The sequence below is a fragment of the Giraffa tippelskirchi genome, chromosome 3 (genome assembly GCF_054371585.1).
Source record: "Giraffa tippelskirchi isolate mGirTip1 chromosome 3, T2T-mGirTip1v1.2.pri, whole genome shotgun sequence".
Lineage (NCBI taxonomy): Eukaryota > Metazoa > Chordata > Mammalia > Artiodactyla > Giraffidae > Giraffa > Giraffa tippelskirchi.
This window is the reverse complement of record NC_137277.1, coordinates 28,382,267-28,398,258: the sequence shown is the minus strand read 5'-3', so window position 1 is coordinate 28,398,258 and position 15,992 is coordinate 28,382,267. Positions and strand designations below refer to the sequence as shown.

Sequence of the window (15,992 nt, the reverse complement as noted above, 5' to 3'; positions counted from 1 at the left end):
TGCAGAGAGGGAGGGCTCTGATACCCAGAGAAAGACAGGAGGAATCTAGCCTTGACAGGGGGTGGGGCTGGACCAGGTCTGCCTCTGACACCTGGGAGACCCTCTACTCCCTCTGGGTCTTGGCTCCCTTTCCGTGGTCTCTCGGGACCTCTCTGGCCGGCTCCTGAGCTGACCGTGCCAGCACAGCAAGAGGGATATGGCCATTTCCTGAACCGCCCTGGGAACCAGGCAGGGGGCTGGCTCTGCGGGAAGAGGGGGAGGTTACCAGGATCCCTGCCTACAGGGCTCAGGGAACACGGACACCGTGGTGACGGGGAGACAGGGGTGGGGTGGGGGGGTGGGCGCGGCAGTCACCCATGCTGGGAAGGCCACAGATCTGCCCAAGTGCAGGACCCAGGTTCTTCAGGTCAGCCCCGTACCCCACTACACAGCCCCCAGCTATCCTCTGGGCCTTCCTGAAATGTGTCTACCTCCCCCTCCTGCTGGAGACCTGCAGTAGCGTTCCCCAGGCTGGACCCGCCTCCCCTACCCACCTTGGCCAGGACCCCCACATGCACTGCCCCTTTCTCTAGGCCGTCCCTCTGTCTTATCCTTCCTGTCCACGCTCGCCTGGATCCCTCCCTAGGCCCAGGTAGGGTGCTCAGTGGTGAGTCATGTAATTCCGTCTCCTGTCCCCAACCCAGAATCTCAGGGTACGGAGCAGTGGAGGAACCGAGTTCTTCACGCGGTCGGCCACCAAGTTCAAGGGCGCCCTGGCCCAGAAGTTCATGTTCGTGGACGGCGACCGGGCCATCTGTGGCTCCTACAGGTGACTCTGGCTTGCCAGGGCCTGGGGGAGAGGTGGCTCTGGTTCCCAGCTGGTTTCTGCCCTTAATCCTGCCTATGACACCCCGGTTATTCTGGTTCACTGGTCCCCAAACTGCTGAGGTGTGCGTGGTGCTGGGCCCGCCCGCACGCCGCCTGCCCATCTCAGAAGCAGGCAGAGTGACGCTTTCCTCCGCCAGACTGTTGTTCCAGCCTCGAGGTGTCAGCAGCCCGGAGGTGGAGTGTGGGCTGGGCTCACAGGGCGGTCACTCTAAGAGCCGGGCAAGGGTGGGGGCGGGATGAGGCTGGCAGGGCCCAGCTCTATCGGGTCCATCAAGCAAGGGCAGGGGGCTGGGGGGTGCCCACAGCCACACAGCATGGGCGAGCAGATACTGATGGTGGCACAAGTCACTGTGCTGGACGACACACCCTGTCCAGGCTGCACCCCCAGGAGGGGCTTGGTGCACGGGGCTGCCTGAGGTCCCACACCAGGCCTGACCTTGGGGCTCTGGCCCCCTCCTCTGCCCCTGCTCCCTTCTCCCAAAACCCTCCTGTGGCTGCAGTCTGATGGATACTGGCCTCTGGGTGCACTGGGGCGGGGGAGGACTCCCTCATCTGGGGCCCAGACCCTACACCTGACCAGGCTGCCACCCTGTGTTGCAGCTTCACGTGGTCGGCTGCGAGGACGGATCGGAATGTGATCTCCGTGCTGTCGGGCCAGGTGGTGGAGATGTTCGACCGGCAGTTCCAGGAGCTGTACCTCATGTCACACAGTGTCAGCCTCAAGGACATCCCCATGGAGAAGGAGCCTGAGCCCGAGCCCATTGTGCTGCCCCCCTCAGTCCCACTGGTGCCCTCGGGCACCGTGGCCAAGAAGCTCGTCAACCCCAAGTACGCGTTGGTCAAGGCCAAGAGCGCCGACGAGATCGCCAAGTCATCGTCTGAGAAGCAGGACACTGCGAAGCCTGAGGGGGTGCGGGGCGCAGCCCTTGCTGAGCGCCCGGGAGACCTCCCCGAGCCTCCCCTGCCCGTGCACCCAGGGCTGCTCAACCTAGAGCGGGCCAACATGTTCGACTACCTGCCCACATGGGTGGAGCCCGACCCCGAGCCTGGCAGCGACATCCTGGGCTACATCAACATCATCGACCCCAACATCTGGAACCCCCAGCCCAGTCAGATGAACCGTATCAAGATCCGAGACACATCCCAGGCGGGGACTCAGCTGTGGAGGCAGAGCCAGGACCCCGGCCCCGCCCTCCAGTCCAGCGCCCCACTGGACAGCGTCCCTGCCGAGAACAGCCTCCCCCAGGGGGATGCCCAGCCGCAGCCGCCTGTGCCCAAGCCCCGGACGGTCCCAGTGGCAGACCTGCTTGCCCAGGAAGGCGGTGGTACTGGCTGGGCCCTGGAGACTCCAGAGGAGGAATCACCCCACAAAGGGACGGACCACGGGCTGCCCAGGACGGCAGGCCCAGGCCACACCGTGCTTCAGTGGCAACTACCTGTGACCCTGGATGACCCCGATGGCGAGGGGCAGGTGGTCCCCAATGGGCTGGACGGGGAGGAGGAGGAAGACGACGATGACTACGTGACCCTGAGTGACCAGGACAGCCTCTCGGGCAGTTCTGACCATGGCCCTGGCCCCCGGCGGGCCTCACTGGCCTCCTCCTCCGTGTCAGATGAGTATTTCGAGGTGACAGATCGCTCAGCCTGTCTCCGGAGGCGCCACTCGGAGCAGGTAGCCAACGGGCCGGCCCAGCCCCCCCGCCGACAGCTGAGCGCCCCCCACATGAGCCGTGGGACCTTTGGCGGAGCCCTGGGTGGCTCCTCATGGGCCCAGGGTCAGGAGAGAGAAGAGGCGGGCACCCAGAGGAGAATGCAGGCCGCATGCCCTGTGGACCAGGAGGCACAGGTGGGTCGGGGTCCTGGGAGCCCCACCCCCAGGACTGAGCACCCACAGATGCCACCTGCTGGGCATCCCCGGTGCTGATGGCTTTCTGTGTTATGGGGAAATCTCATGGTGGGGGGGTGGTAGCAACCAGGCAGGGCTCACATGCGGCAGGTCACTAGCCAGCGTCCCACAGAGGCAGCCTGAGCCAGGGACCAGGAGCCAGAAGAAGACACATGTAACACACCCAGAGGCGACAAGTGTGCAGGGTCACGCGGGTGATCTGCTTCCGAGTTTGTGATGAGGGGACGGCGGTGCACAGAGGTGTTCCTTCATACCCCGAGGTCACACAGCAGTAGGTGGTCTTTGCCCGGACCTCATATGCTGCTACCTCCACGTGGATCCCTTTGACTGTGGCCCGGGGACCACAACCCTCCCCGCTCCCCCAGGCCGGGAAACAGCTTGCCTGTCCTTGGCCTCTCCTCCTGGCACCCTGAGCATCCTGCAACCTTGCCCCCGGAGCATGTCCTACCTGGGAACAGCACGCGGCTGATCATGCCCGGCATCACAATCAGGCCCATGGGCAGCATCTTGAGATAGCTGGCCAGGATGGAGCCCCCCTTGGCGTGGTTCAGGTCCCGGGCGGACAGTGACCGCTGCACGATGACCTGGGGGCAGGGGAGGGGGTGAGTCCCAGCTGCTCCGGATTCCTCCTCTGCGGGGCTCAGGGAGTATGTGAGATAGAAGCTGACCTGTCAGCCCTGGATGCGCCCTCCCCGACCCCTGACAGCACCCCTGCTGGTTGTCTGAGCATCTGGGGCCCAGGTTCTCTCCAGGACTCAGTCTTCCCATCTGTCGAGCAGAGAAGTGTTGGTCCTGCCCGGCCTGTCACCCCGACAGTTGTCAGGGCTGGAGAAGACCATGGATCGGTGTCAGGGACCACCCCCACCCCCACCCCACCCCACCCCCGCCGCCATCCTCCCGCCATCTCCTGCGCTGTCAGGAGAGGCCAGCAGGCTCATGCATGTGTCAGGAGCAGACACTGGTTCCAGCTGTGTTTTGTGTCCCAGGCAGAGGTCTGGAGCTTTAAGACCTGGGTTTGGGGAAGCTTGCATGTCAGTTGTGGAAGGAGCTAGAAGCCACAACATGAGGGCAACTCCTCATGCAGCCACAGGCAATGCCTATCTGGGCCTCAATTTCTAGATCTGCAGAATGGGAGGGGGTAGTCAGAACTGATGGCATCTGAGATCCTCCCAGTTCTGACACCACGATTCTACTTTTTAAGAACATGGGACTTTAAACAGCTTTACCGAGATATGATTCACACACAGTTCAACCATGTAAAGCATACGACTCCGTGTTTTTAGTATGTTTCCAGTTGTGCAGTCTATAACTTTTAAATGCAAGTATTTTTCGGTTCCTGTTCTGCAATTTAAGTCACCTCCTGCAGTTCACAAGTAGAAATTCTTTGTGATTTTCACTTATTTTCCAAACACGCGAGTTTGACAAGTAGCTCCTAGCAGTTCCCTCTGACATGGCTGTTGGTGAAGCAATTAATTACAGGGTCCCAGTCAGCGTGAGCTCTAAAATAGATGTTTTCCTGCTAAATCAGGTGGGGACGGAGCAATTTTCAAAGCTCTAAGGGTGCAGCCAGTGGAATCCACTAGAACATTCCTTGGGTTCACTTGGCGACTCCACCCTCCCTGGCTCATCCTCCAGCACCTTTTCATCAACTGAAGAAAATTACCTACGTTTACATCAGAGCAAAGGGGCGGGAAGGACACATGTGAGAAATAGAGGCTTGCAGACTGTTTTTTTTTATCTTTGGCCGTGCTGGGTCTTCCTTGCTATGCTTGGGTTTTCTCTAGTTGCAGCGAAACGGGGGCTACTCCTGTTGCAGAACACAGGCTCTAGGTGCATGGGCCTCAGGCACAGGCTTAGTTGCTCTGCAGCATGTGGGATCTTCCTGGACCAGGGATTGAATCCGTGTCTCTTGCATTGGCAAGTGGATTCCTAACCACTGGCCAGCAGGGAAGCCCCTGTAGCCTGTTCTTCACCAAGGACCTCAGGTGCTTCCTCGATGTGATCTTTCTCCATCTTTCCCCGGGTTCTTGCTTGGGTGAAGGTGTTAAGTACCTAGTAGTTAGGTGCCTACTGGTCCTCACTTGATCTAACGTATGCTGCTTGGAGACAGTTAACATCCTGGGGAGCAAGTGCAGAATCACAGGGTTGTGCATAGGCGTGGACACAGCCCTTGTTTTAGGGTAAACCTTTGCTTTGACGAAAGTGGATTTTCTAAAGGCTAGAAATTGCAAGTATCCATCCTAGAGGCCTCTAGGTGCCCATTTGGGTTTGGTGCCCTTAAGAGAAACTGTCATGAGCTTCTTCAGAGGTCCCTCTAAACGTCTCAGGAAATGCCCTGAAGACTGTAAACTTGCTCGATAAAGGAGCTCTGGATCAGAGATGGTGATCCCTGAAAATTTAGGCTTTGGTGCAATTTTCTTGTTATAGTCACTTGAAGATCCAAAAGTGAAAGCGTGTCCTTGGAGGCATACTCGCACATACTAACTGTGGAAGCCCATCCCTTGGAGACTGAACAGTGCGTGGATGGTGGCTGAGCCGCATACAGAAATAGAACTTTGGGATTTCCCTGGTGGTCCAGTGGTTAGTGCTCTGCAGCCAGGGGCCTGGGTTCAGTCCCTGGCTGGGGAACTAAGATGCCACAAGCCTTGTGGCTTGACCAATAGAAAAATAAATATAGTACTCTGATTCACGACCCACGGCAACCTGCCCGGGAAACCACTGCCCTGATCTCTCTCAGAGCCAGGCAGGAAGGCAGATGGCTGTTTCCAGCACCTGCCCAGGAAGCTGCACAGTGACTTTGTAACGATCAGCCCCAGGTGACCAGGACCTAATTAATAACTGGCAACTTCTCTAACTGTTGTTTCCAACTCGTCCCCCCCACCCTGACCGTTCTCAAGGCCACCCCGTTTCAGTCCCTGCCTCCTGAGTCCCTAGACTGGTGGCCTCCTGTCAGTGCCCTCCCCCGCCCCCCCCGCCCCCCCCCCCACGCCTCCCCTCTGTGCCTCTGCAGAGGTTCCCCCTCTGCTTGCCTTTGAGTTTCTGCCAAACGTGAGGAACGGGAGCTGCCTCCCCTGCTGCAGCTCAGAATAAACAGCCTTTGCTTTTCTTAAAACATGGCCAGTGCCAGGCTGGCAGCGCGGGGGCTGCAGGGCAGGCTGGTTCCACCTCCTCTTCACCAGCTCTGACTTGGGACAGTCCATTCCTCACTTTGGGCCTCAGTTTCCCTGTCTGCAGTGAGGGGTGAGCTGTGGTTCTCTGTAGACCCTCCCCTTGATGTCCTGTGATTACGAGAGCTGGGGCTGCACTCCTCGCGGGAGTGTTTCCCTGAATCCCTGCCATCTTCTGTGATTTTACTCCATACTCTCAGTGGCCAGGCCCGGGGCGGGGGCGGGACAGTCGTGGTTGCCCCACTCCGCAGCTGGAGAAGCGGTACCCCCGCAGGCCAGGCCAGGACCACCTCCCCGTCCTGGCAGCATCAGCACCGCTGCCACACAGGCCCTGCCTGAGGCCGCTCCCTCTTCCTACTCAGCCATAGGACCTCCCCGAAGTGCTGAGTCCTCGCCTGCAAAGTGGGATGTGACGCCTGACCCTCGGGGTTGTTGCACAGCCTGACTGAGGCCGCGTGTGGACCGCCACGCCTGGGTCTGGCTGACTGGTGGCGAGTCATGGAGGGCAGGCGTCTGTCAGGGTCACTGCAGGGTCACCTGCGGCCCTGTGCCGGCCTAGGAGCATTTAGATGCTCGGCTGTGAGACAGGGACAAGAGAGGAGCTCGTGGGAACGAGGATGACAGGTGATGGGGACTGTGCACTCAACACAACACCCGCTCTGCAGCAGATCCTGAGGGTTGTGGCCTCTGTGGATGGACCCAGCTGCTGCCCGAGAGGGACGGTCCATCTGAAACTGCAGCCGCGACAGGGGACCAAGTGCGCTCCAGCACCGCCGGAGCGGGCAGGCCCGGGGCCCTTCCTGTCTGTGCACCTCCCTGCTGTGCAGACGAGCACCTGCAGTGGGAGGGCACGGCAGCCCCCAGACAGGAGCCCGGTACCTGGCCGGCCCCTGCCTCCTGTTTCATTGATTTTGTTGGCTTCTGAGCGTCACCTACATGCTGCGGCCAAGCTGGGAGACACTGAAATGTCTAAAGAGGGTGAAAAGCACTCGTGGCCCCAGCACACAGAGCTGCCACGTGGTACTGACCACACCGTGGGGCTGCCTGGATCAGGGGCTGAGTAGGTCCCAGTGGACCGGTATCTGCATGGTGGGGGATCTGGTCCGAGGCCCAGCGGTTCCCCAGGTAGACCCAGCCTGAGCAGGAGGGGGACAGAGAGGTCGGGCTGAGGCCAGGTACGGCCCCAAGCTCCTGGCACTCTTGACCCCCATGGGGTCAGCAGTGCCTCTGCCTCCGCATGTGACTTTCTTATCCAGGAAGGAGGGCGATCCAGCCCTGACCTCCAGGCCAGGCTGTGTGCTGACTTATTAGGCCTTCATGGGAAAATCTCCTGAATGCTGGCCCACCCCTGGACACAGGGCCATGCCAGGCCCATGCTGAACAGGGAGGGAATGAGAAGCGCCTGGTGAGGAAGGGGCTCCAACTGGTCCACGGGGTTGCCAGGCACCCCCTGCCCACCCTCCACTGCTGGCCTTTCATCCAGACCCACCCTCACCTGGGCTGAGCCTCAGTCCTGCCAGGTACTGGGCAGACGCCTTCAGTGGGTACAGCCTACAGGGACTCTTGGGCATGTGACCATGTCACATGTCACCATGTCACTTACCACAGGGGGGGAAATTGAGGCCCAGGACCCTTCCCACCTGGATTGCGTCCCACAGTCACAACCCAGACAGGGTCTCCTGGCGAGCACATGGAACAGCTATGCTTGGGAGATGCAGAGTGCCCCTCACCAGCTGGCACCCACCCTGGCCTCAGTGTCTCGTCCTGTGGATGGAACTGCCGGGCCCGCCTCACAGGAAATCTGTCCTCGTTCACTCCACCGTGACTGGCTGGGTCGACTCCCAGCCAGGCAGCCTCACTCCCAGGGTGGGGTCCTCAGGCCGTGGGTCCAGAATCAAGGACAGTGGTCCGGCCAGTGCCCCTGAGGGCCCCTCCCACCCGAGTGCTGCCTGAAGGTACCCATGGCCCTCAGGCAGGCAAGACATCATCTGCTTCTGCCCAGGGAGGGAGCGTGGCCCCCTGAGGCCACCTGGTGCCAGCTTGGGACGGGGACTCTGCCCCCAGGAACCAGAGACCTGGCCCAGGTGGAGGCCCATCTGACCCCTTACAGATGGGGGAGGCGGGCAGGGGCTTGGGGAGGAGCAGGCGCTGGCCTTGATGTGACCACAAGGGCAGGACCACTCCTGCAGTACCTGTGGGGAAACAGGCACGGAGGAGGGAAGGAAACGTGTCCAGGACCCCCAGCTGGTGGGGGCAGGGCCAGGGAGCAAAACCAGGCATGCTCGCCGCAGGCCAGAGCCCTTGCGAAGGTATGCAGCTGCCTCCAGCCCCTAGGTCTCACCTCTCTACTCTCTCTCCACCAGGGCCAGCGGTTTCACCACTATGGAACCCCTGCCTCGGGCACCAGGGAGAAAGACGGCTTCCCGCGGCCATTGAGGACCCTGGGACCCCCGCGGTTCCGCCCCACTGCCGACGGCACCCAGAGCTCCAGCAAGAAAGCAGTCCCGGCTGTGGCGAGCCCCCAGCACTGGCAGGCCAAGAGCGGCCCAGGGCCCCGCATGCTGCCTGGTCCTGGGAGCCCAAGGCCGGCCCGAAATGCCAGTGCCCTGGCCAACAGCAGGGCCACCGAGGAACACCCTAGCCCCTTCGGAATCCCGTACTCCAAACTGTCTCAGTCAAAGCACCTGAAGGCCAGGACGGGTGGCAGCCAGTGGGCCCCATCTGACTCTAAACGGCGGGCCCACACCCCCCGGGACCGCAAGGACCCCTAGCACCCCGTGCCCGGGCCACACCATCCATGGCCTCTGCCCAGCCTGGGCTCACCGTGCAGGGGTTCCTGGGCCACCTGCACCTCCACAGGCACCCTGAAAGGCAGGAATGGGGGAGGGTGGCGACGTGGACCCTCACCTGGTCAGTGCACCAGTACCAGGCGGCCATGATGGTCAGGCCAAAGGTCATCCCGGTCCACGGGAGGTCCCCTGTGTAGGGGTCTCGGAACATGTGCATGGCGTCTGCCCGGGGCACGTGGCAGGTGGTATTGGAGATGGTCCTGGATGGGACAGCTCGGGTGTAGGCCTCTGCCAGCTGCTCGTACCCGCCAATCTGCTCGAAAGCTGCAGGGGTGGGTGGGATGATGATGGTCAGCGGCCGGCGGCCGTGACTCCCGGCCCCACTGCCCTCGTCTCACAAGTAACTCCCTGGTACAGGAGGCTCAACTTTTTCCCATTCACCTTTCCCAGTGTCTGGAAAGGTGTGGAGATAGAGGGTTTTTTAAAAAAAGTGAATTCAAAAGACTACTTTATTTGTATTTAAAATAATAATATTAAAGGAACATTTTGCACGTGGGCACCCCATGTCCTGCAGCCTCTGGATGCCCGTTGGCCAGGAGGGGGCCCCCGCCAGGCTCACTGTCGACTCAAGGACACAGCCGCGTCTTTTCCTTGGCAGTCGAGGACTTTCCTCAGAAGTCAGAAGGGCTAATGTCCTGACCCAGGGGCTTCCAAAGGATGAGACTTTGGTGGAGCTAAGTGTGGCAGGGGAGTGAAGTGGGGGGTGGCTCTGAGACGGGAAACAGGGTCCCAAGAGGGCAGGGGAGCCACCAAGGCCAAACTGCCAGCCAGCTGGCCCAAGCCGAGACCACGTTTACTGCTCACTGTTCTTTGTCTGCCCTGGAGTCTGGGCCAAAAGTGAAAGTCCCTCATTTGTGCCCGACTTTTTGTGACCCCATGGACTACACAGTCCATGGAATTCTCCAGGCCAGACTGGAGTGGGTAGCCTTTCCCTTCTCCAGGGCATCTTCCCAACCCAGGGATTGAACCCAGGTCTCCTGCATTGCAGGCAGATTCTTTACCAGCTGAGGCACCAGGGAAGCCTGTGGCTTTTGCTTTGTCTGTGGTCACTGCCCCACCACCCCTAACCAGACGGCCTGGCTGTCCAGGTGCCTTTCCTGCAGTGGGCTACAGGGACACAGGCCCCTTGTCTGTGAGGAGGCAGGTACACAAAGCCCAGACAGCCCCAGGCCCTGCTCCCCACCCCTTCCCCATAGCCCCCAGCATCATTCCCACCCAGAGCCCAGGCCAGGCTGAGGTGAGCACTCAGAGCAAATGTACAGACACTAAACAAGGGTCCTAGAGTTTGAGTCCGGAAGAGACTGTAAAGGCCTCTGTTTGCCCTCTATGGGCTCCTCCTGGCTCTGCTTGCATGCTTTCCAGGTTGGGGAGCTCACTACCTCTGGGACAGCCCCCAAGCTTATCCCTGTTCCCAGACCAGGAGATGCTAGACTGAATCCCTTCTTCCCACCCTGCCTTTGTCCTGCCTGCCACAGCACTTCTTGGGGTCTTGTACAAGGTTTCAAACAGTGGAGGCAGATGTCCAGGCAGGTACTTGGTCTCCCAGCGGTGTCTGCACACCACCTGCAGCCCCATCTCCCATACCTGAGCCAGGGTAGATATGGATGGCCCTGCTTCCTGCATCAGCTCCGCAGCCAAACACCAGCCGGCTTGAGCTGGTGACAGAAGTGCCACATGGCACCTGGGGCGAGAGGGGAACAGGCTTCTGCCACTCAGGGGAGGCTGGCAGGGGGCTGGAGGGCCTCACAGCCTGACCTCGTGGGGACACCCACCCCCAGTGCCAACATGAGGGTCCTGCTACTGGATAGGCCCATGGCCCTCACCTTTGATTGTCAGGATCACGGCCCCCACCACCATGACGAGCGTCTGCAGGGCGTCTGTGTAGATGACAGCAGTCAGGCCCCCTGCAAGTGGAGATGACAGAGCTGGAGGGGCCTCGCCTCAACTGGAGAGGAACGGGGAAGCAACAAAGCTCTGGGAGGGATAGCTGTCCCACACCCATGCCCCTTGCCCTTGCATAGGTGGACACAGCAACCAGGCTGGCTGAGCAGCTGCAGAGGCCCATGTGACTGGCTCAAACCGGCCAGGTCCCAGGCTATGGGAGGAGGTGCCCTGAACCCCCCCAGCTAGCCTCCTGGTTTCCCGTGTGTCCCCGGGCGCTGCACCTGCGATGGTGTAAAGGGCCGTGATGGCGAGCATGATGATGGTGGACAGGTAGAAGTTCCAGCCCAGGCAGATGTGCACGAACAGGGCCCCCGCGTACAGGTCAATCTGGGGACAGGAAAGAAGTGTGTGCAGAGGCCCAGGTGACCCCAGGACCCGGAGCTCCACGCACCCGCCCAGTGGCCTTGGTGTCTCGTTGACGAGGAAGGGGAGACGGGGAGACCACCTCACCCGCCAGGGGCTGTCCTGAGCGGGGGGGGGGGGGGGGGTGCATCCTGGCTGTAGACAGCAGTGGGCAGGGGATGTTGCTGATGTTAATAAAGTCCTAAGTGGCCCCTACCCACAAGGGAACAGCTTGCTGTTCATTTTGGCTCCTGCCTAGGGATGGAGAAGGAGAGTCCTGGAGGGCTTCCCGGGTGAGGAGTGGGTCTCAGAGAATAGGACCCTGTGTCTCGGTCTCCATACCCACATCTTTCTGTGTACATGGGTCCCTGTGTTCTGTTCCTTGTTAGGCAGGGCCCCTGAGAAGAGCCCAGACTTATGCTGGGCCAGGCTGGGGGAACAGAGGGGCTCTCTTGCTTATTGAACCCTCCCCATGGGGTTGAAACTGAAACCAGGACCACGTCTCAGGCTGGAGCTTGTTCCCAGGGGTTGGACTGGACTCAGTCCTGCTGTCCCAGACTCTGGGGAGCACAGGACAGTCAGGGTCTGGGGTGAGCCTGAGAACATCAGTGCTGGAACGGGCTTTATAGACCACACACACACACCTTCACTGCACGGTGGGTGCCTGGAGAAGGAGGGAGGACCCCGTTCTGTAGGACCTAGGGGCTAGGCCAGGGGCCCACCCCCAAGTGTCCAAACCTGCCATTCTAGGCTTGCTTCATGTCAGGAAGATACCCCAAAACACAGCCTGTGGGGCCAAGAGGCTCCTGAGAAGGCTGGGCTAGGCCACGGGTCAGCTGCCATGTGGGGGACAGTCTGTGTGAGGCCGGAGCACCGGCCCAGCTAGGGGTCCAGCAGCCCTGCTGAAGCCAGGCTCTCAGACCCCTGCTTCCCCAGGCTCCTCCCCTCCCCTCTCCTGGAGCAGAGACCAGCCAATGTGGGGATGCTGACAAGCTGCTCTCAGAACAGTGGCCCCTCACTCTGCCCCCACCCCTGGCAGCGAGTCAGTGCATGTGTGTGTCCACTCCAGCCCAAGCTGAGAAGCCCAGAGCTGTTGAATATAAGAGCAGGAAGGTCTCTCCAAGCCCCCCCACCCCCCACTCCGCTCCATCAGACCAGGAACAGGGAGCTGAAGGGACCTCCCCATGGTCAGGCCCTGGCAAGTAACAGAGATGGGAGTGGCCAGGCAATGGGAGCAGGGGGCAGGTTCTAGAAAGTAGAGGAGACACAGGTTTGATCCCTGGTCTGGGAAGATCCCATAGGCCTCAGGGCAACTAAGCCCATGCGCCACAACTACTGAGCCTGTGCTCTAGAGCCCGTGAACTTCAACTACTGAGCCTGCGTGCCACCACTACTGAAGCCTGCGTGCCTAGAGCCTGTGCTCCACAACAAGAGAAGCCACTGCAGTGAGAAGCCCGTGTCCTGCAACTAGAGAAAATCTGCACAGCAAGCAAGACCCAGAACAGCCAAAAAAAGAAAAAGAAAAAAAGACCCCTCCCCAGACCCTAGTCACCTTGGAAGGGAGCCCTGGTCTGTGTGCCCAGCCTTCAGGCTCTGGCCACACTGCCCTTTAAGCCCAAGTGACTCTGGTCATGCCAGACTGGCTGCTGTTCCATACCCAGCACTTTGCTGCCTCCAGGCCTCAGCTCACCCAGGTCCCTCTGTCCAGGGACGTCTCCGTCTCTGTGTCACTTATGACTCAGCCTGCCCCCGACGCCCTCCTTCCCAAACCACTCTGCAGCCCAGGGACTTCCTCCTGAGACCAGTGGTTGGGCGGTGGGGACAGCATGGGCATGGGTGTGGAAGTGGGACTTGGGAACCCTGGGCTGCCTCTGTAAAGGCTCCTGGTGCTGCTGGAGGCCAGGTAAGTGTGCGGTTGGCTGCAGGCTCCAGGTTGTCTCCCAGCCCCATCAGACCCCTCCTTCTGCTGAACTCTGTCCTGGGGGCCCAGGCGAGCTGCTGCTGGGTAGGAGCTAAGAGCCCTGGATCTGTGACCCTGGTGAGCAGGTCACCTTACCTCCTGAGCCCCAGGGACCCTGTCTGTAAAGTAGGGGGTAGATGTGGAGCACCACTGGCACTGTGCTCAGACCCCACCAGCCCCCTGGCCTCTGCAGACCCGGAGCAGAGGAAGCCGGGGTGGGGAAGTTGGGACCCCTGAGGGAGCCATTCCACTCCACAGAGGGGCACACAGGCGCAGAGGTTTGAAGCAACTGGCCTCGAGCTCCTGAATGACCCAAGGCGTCAGACCAGGTTTCTCTATTGTCCAGAGGTTAAGTGACTCGCTCGGAGCACACAGTGATGGAGCTCAGCTACCCTCCAGCCTTTAGGCCCCCTGGGGTCATTTGGCGGTTCTCTCTGCAGACTAGTGCCCCTACCTGGGGGCTGGCAGCAGGCGGGCCCTATGGTCTCTGAGCAGGCTGGAGCTGGGGTGAGTCCTGGGCATGTGGACACACGGGGCATTCCAGGGGCTCCACCCAGTGAGGTCAGGGCCTCAGGGGCCCTGCTGGGCTCCAGAGCTGCAAACAGCTTCAGCCTTGGTCAGGGGAGCCCAGTCCCTCCAAGGCCTGGCCTGGCAATCAGCATTCCCCTTGCTTCCCTCCCACTTCATGCATGCAGTCCCAGCCTAAGTGCAGAAGCTGTAGCCTTGACATCAGTGGGTTCCCTCCCATTTTATAGGTGGGTAAACTGAGTCACCTGGGGCTTTCCCGGTGGCGCTAGGGGTAAAGAATCCACCGGCTGATGCAGGACATGAGGATTTGATCCCTGGCTCTGGAAAATCCCTTGGAGAAAGCAATGGCAACCCACTCCAGTATTCTTGCCTGGAGAATCCCATGGACAGAGGAGCCTGGTGAGCTACAGTCCATGGAGTCACAGAGAGTCGGACACAACTGAGTGACTGAATGATGACAACCGAGTCACCTCATTACAAAGTGGGGCAGTGATCAGCCTGCTGGTCTCTAACTGTGGTCTCTGCCTGATTCACCATGACCACTCCCTAGGTCTCCATCATCTTGTCTGTAAACAGGGCTGTGCACAAAGTGTCCTCTAAGGACTCCCCCTACTTACTCCCCCACCGTTCTGGACACCCTGCCCAGGCTCTGAGTGTGAGATGTGAACTCTGCCTCAGAGCCACCAACAGGACAAATGGGCTGGGGGACCCATACACCTAGAGGTTGGCCTTGGCAGACCCCACCCTGGCCCCTCACCTCTCACCCCTGTGCCCTCAAGTCCATCCTCTGGTGGGGGAGGGTGGTGGCACTAACACAAGCCTGACCGTGTCACCCGTGCTCAAAGCCCTGGGGCCCCTTGGCACTCAGATCCCTTACTCACCTCTCACCAGCCCTCTGGCCTGAGGTGGGAGTGGCCCTCGAGAGCAACATGCAGCATCGGTCTGGCTGTGTGACTGCTGGTCAGTCCCAGGCCCACCCCTCCCTGTCACCCCCCCACTGGCTCCTCCTCTGGTCCTGAGGTGTCTGACCCCTGGGGTCTGAGGCCTCCACCATGACCACCCCCAAAGCATCCCACACTGCCCCCCACCCTTGGCGTTTGCCCTCCCCATCAGCACCCCTTTCTCCATTAGACCCCAGCTCTGTGTCGCCCAGCAGGAATGCCGCCTTCTTTTCTGAGGTCCATCCCCTGTGCTACATCTGCACCCCCTGCCGTGCTGAGTCCCTGCTTCCAGAGGGGTGGGGGGCTCAGGAGGGACAGGAGAGGGAGGAGGAGGCACATAGGAGCCGTCCTGGAGGGCAGCAGCGCCCACTCCAGGAGAAAGCCCCAGGGGAGATCCTCCTAGGAGAGAAGGCGGGGCCTGCTTACTAACCACCCCACCTCCGAAACCCACCCTCACCCAGCAGGGGCCTGGCAGGGGCCTGGCAGCCCAGGTGGAGGCTCCCAGGGCTCCCGGGGTCGTGGAGGAGGAAGCCCTGGACACCCCTGCAGAAGCTGCCAGGCAGGAGGGAGGAACCAGGCTCAGTCTAAGAAAGGGACCACTGTCCACCTCTGAACCTTGCCAGAGCTGGAGCGACTGTACGGCCTCCGGGGATAGGCTGGTGATGGGGACACGGGAGGGAGAACACAGGCCTGGAGTGGCCATGGAGGCCCCATGGGCTTGGGACCAGCTCCCCCCATCCTGGCCTCAGTCTCCCTCCCTGTGAGACCCAGTGTGTGGACAGGATATGCCCAGGCCAAGCCCCCCAGGGAAAGGAGGTGCTGTGGGGTAAGCCTGGCGGTGGAGCGGACAGCCACTTGCCACCTTGGGCCAGAGACGGCAGGCTCTCGGCGCCCCCTAGTGGGCACTCCTGGCTCACCAGAACTGGGACCCAGAGCCCAGACAAGAACCCAGGGGCAAAGTAGGAGTCACAGCGCTGCATTCTGCCCCCTCCTGGGGCCCTGGGGCAGCTGTGTGATCCTGGGCAAGTCAGTGTGCCTCTCTGGGCCTTGGTCTCCCCAGCTGTCAGACAAGGCAGAGGTGGATCAGGGGCTGTCAGGTTCCTTTGAGGGCCCCAGAGCAGGGATGTTCCGGCTAAGCTGGCCAGAAGCTGGGAGGGAGGGGGTGGCTCACCGATATCTTGGTGAAGACGGACAGCAACAGCGACAGGACAGACAGGTACATGCGAATCCGCTGGCCCCCGTAGCGCTTCTGCATGTATTCAGGCATAGTGACAATCTAGGGGCACAGGCAGGGGAGCTAAGCTCACTGCAAGGCCACAGCTAGTGATTGGGCCTGGAGCATCTCACAGCCCAAGCACCAGGCTTAGAATTCCAGGCTTACACTTCTGATCACATGGTGAGGGGCTTAGGCTGGGCCATGGCGGGCTGAGACAGGAGGGATACATGAGGGGCTGTGGCTAGGGGCAGGGGACGAGTTGGGAGGCTGTT

General features: G+C 60.8%; 2 protein-coding genes across 5 annotated transcripts in view; one reads left to right on the top strand and one right to left on the bottom strand.

The window, feature by feature from the left end:
• Window positions 1-11,291, top strand: part of SACK1G (scaffolding CK1 anchoring protein G) — a 31,581-nt gene extending 20,290 nt beyond the window's left edge. The window contains exons 4-6 of the mRNA XM_081583590.1: window positions 684-808; window positions 1,468-2,713; window positions 8,304-11,291. Of these exons, the coding sequence (XP_081439716.1) occupies window positions 684-808; window positions 1,468-2,713; window positions 8,304-8,711 (1,779 nt within the window). The 3' untranslated portion in view covers window positions 8,712-11,291. The remainder of the gene's footprint in view (window positions 1-683; window positions 809-1,467; window positions 2,714-8,303) is intronic.
• Window positions 1-15,992, bottom strand: part of SLC5A10 (solute carrier family 5 member 10) — a 57,317-nt gene that overhangs the window by 34,925 nt on the left and 6,400 nt on the right. For 3 of the 4 annotated variants that reach the window (XM_081583591.1, XM_081583593.1, XM_081583595.1), the window contains 5 exons: window positions 15,676-15,780; window positions 10,955-11,060; window positions 10,613-10,693; window positions 8,848-9,053; window positions 3,222-3,357 (listed from right to left, as the gene is read on the bottom strand). In XM_081583591.1, the coding sequence (XP_081439717.1) occupies window positions 3,222-3,357; window positions 8,848-9,053; window positions 10,613-10,693; window positions 10,955-11,060; window positions 15,676-15,780 (634 nt within the window). The remainder of the gene's footprint in view (window positions 1-3,221; window positions 3,358-8,847; window positions 9,054-10,612; window positions 10,694-10,954; window positions 11,061-15,675; window positions 15,781-15,992) is intronic. The other variant, XM_081583592.1, reaches the window with a different exon arrangement.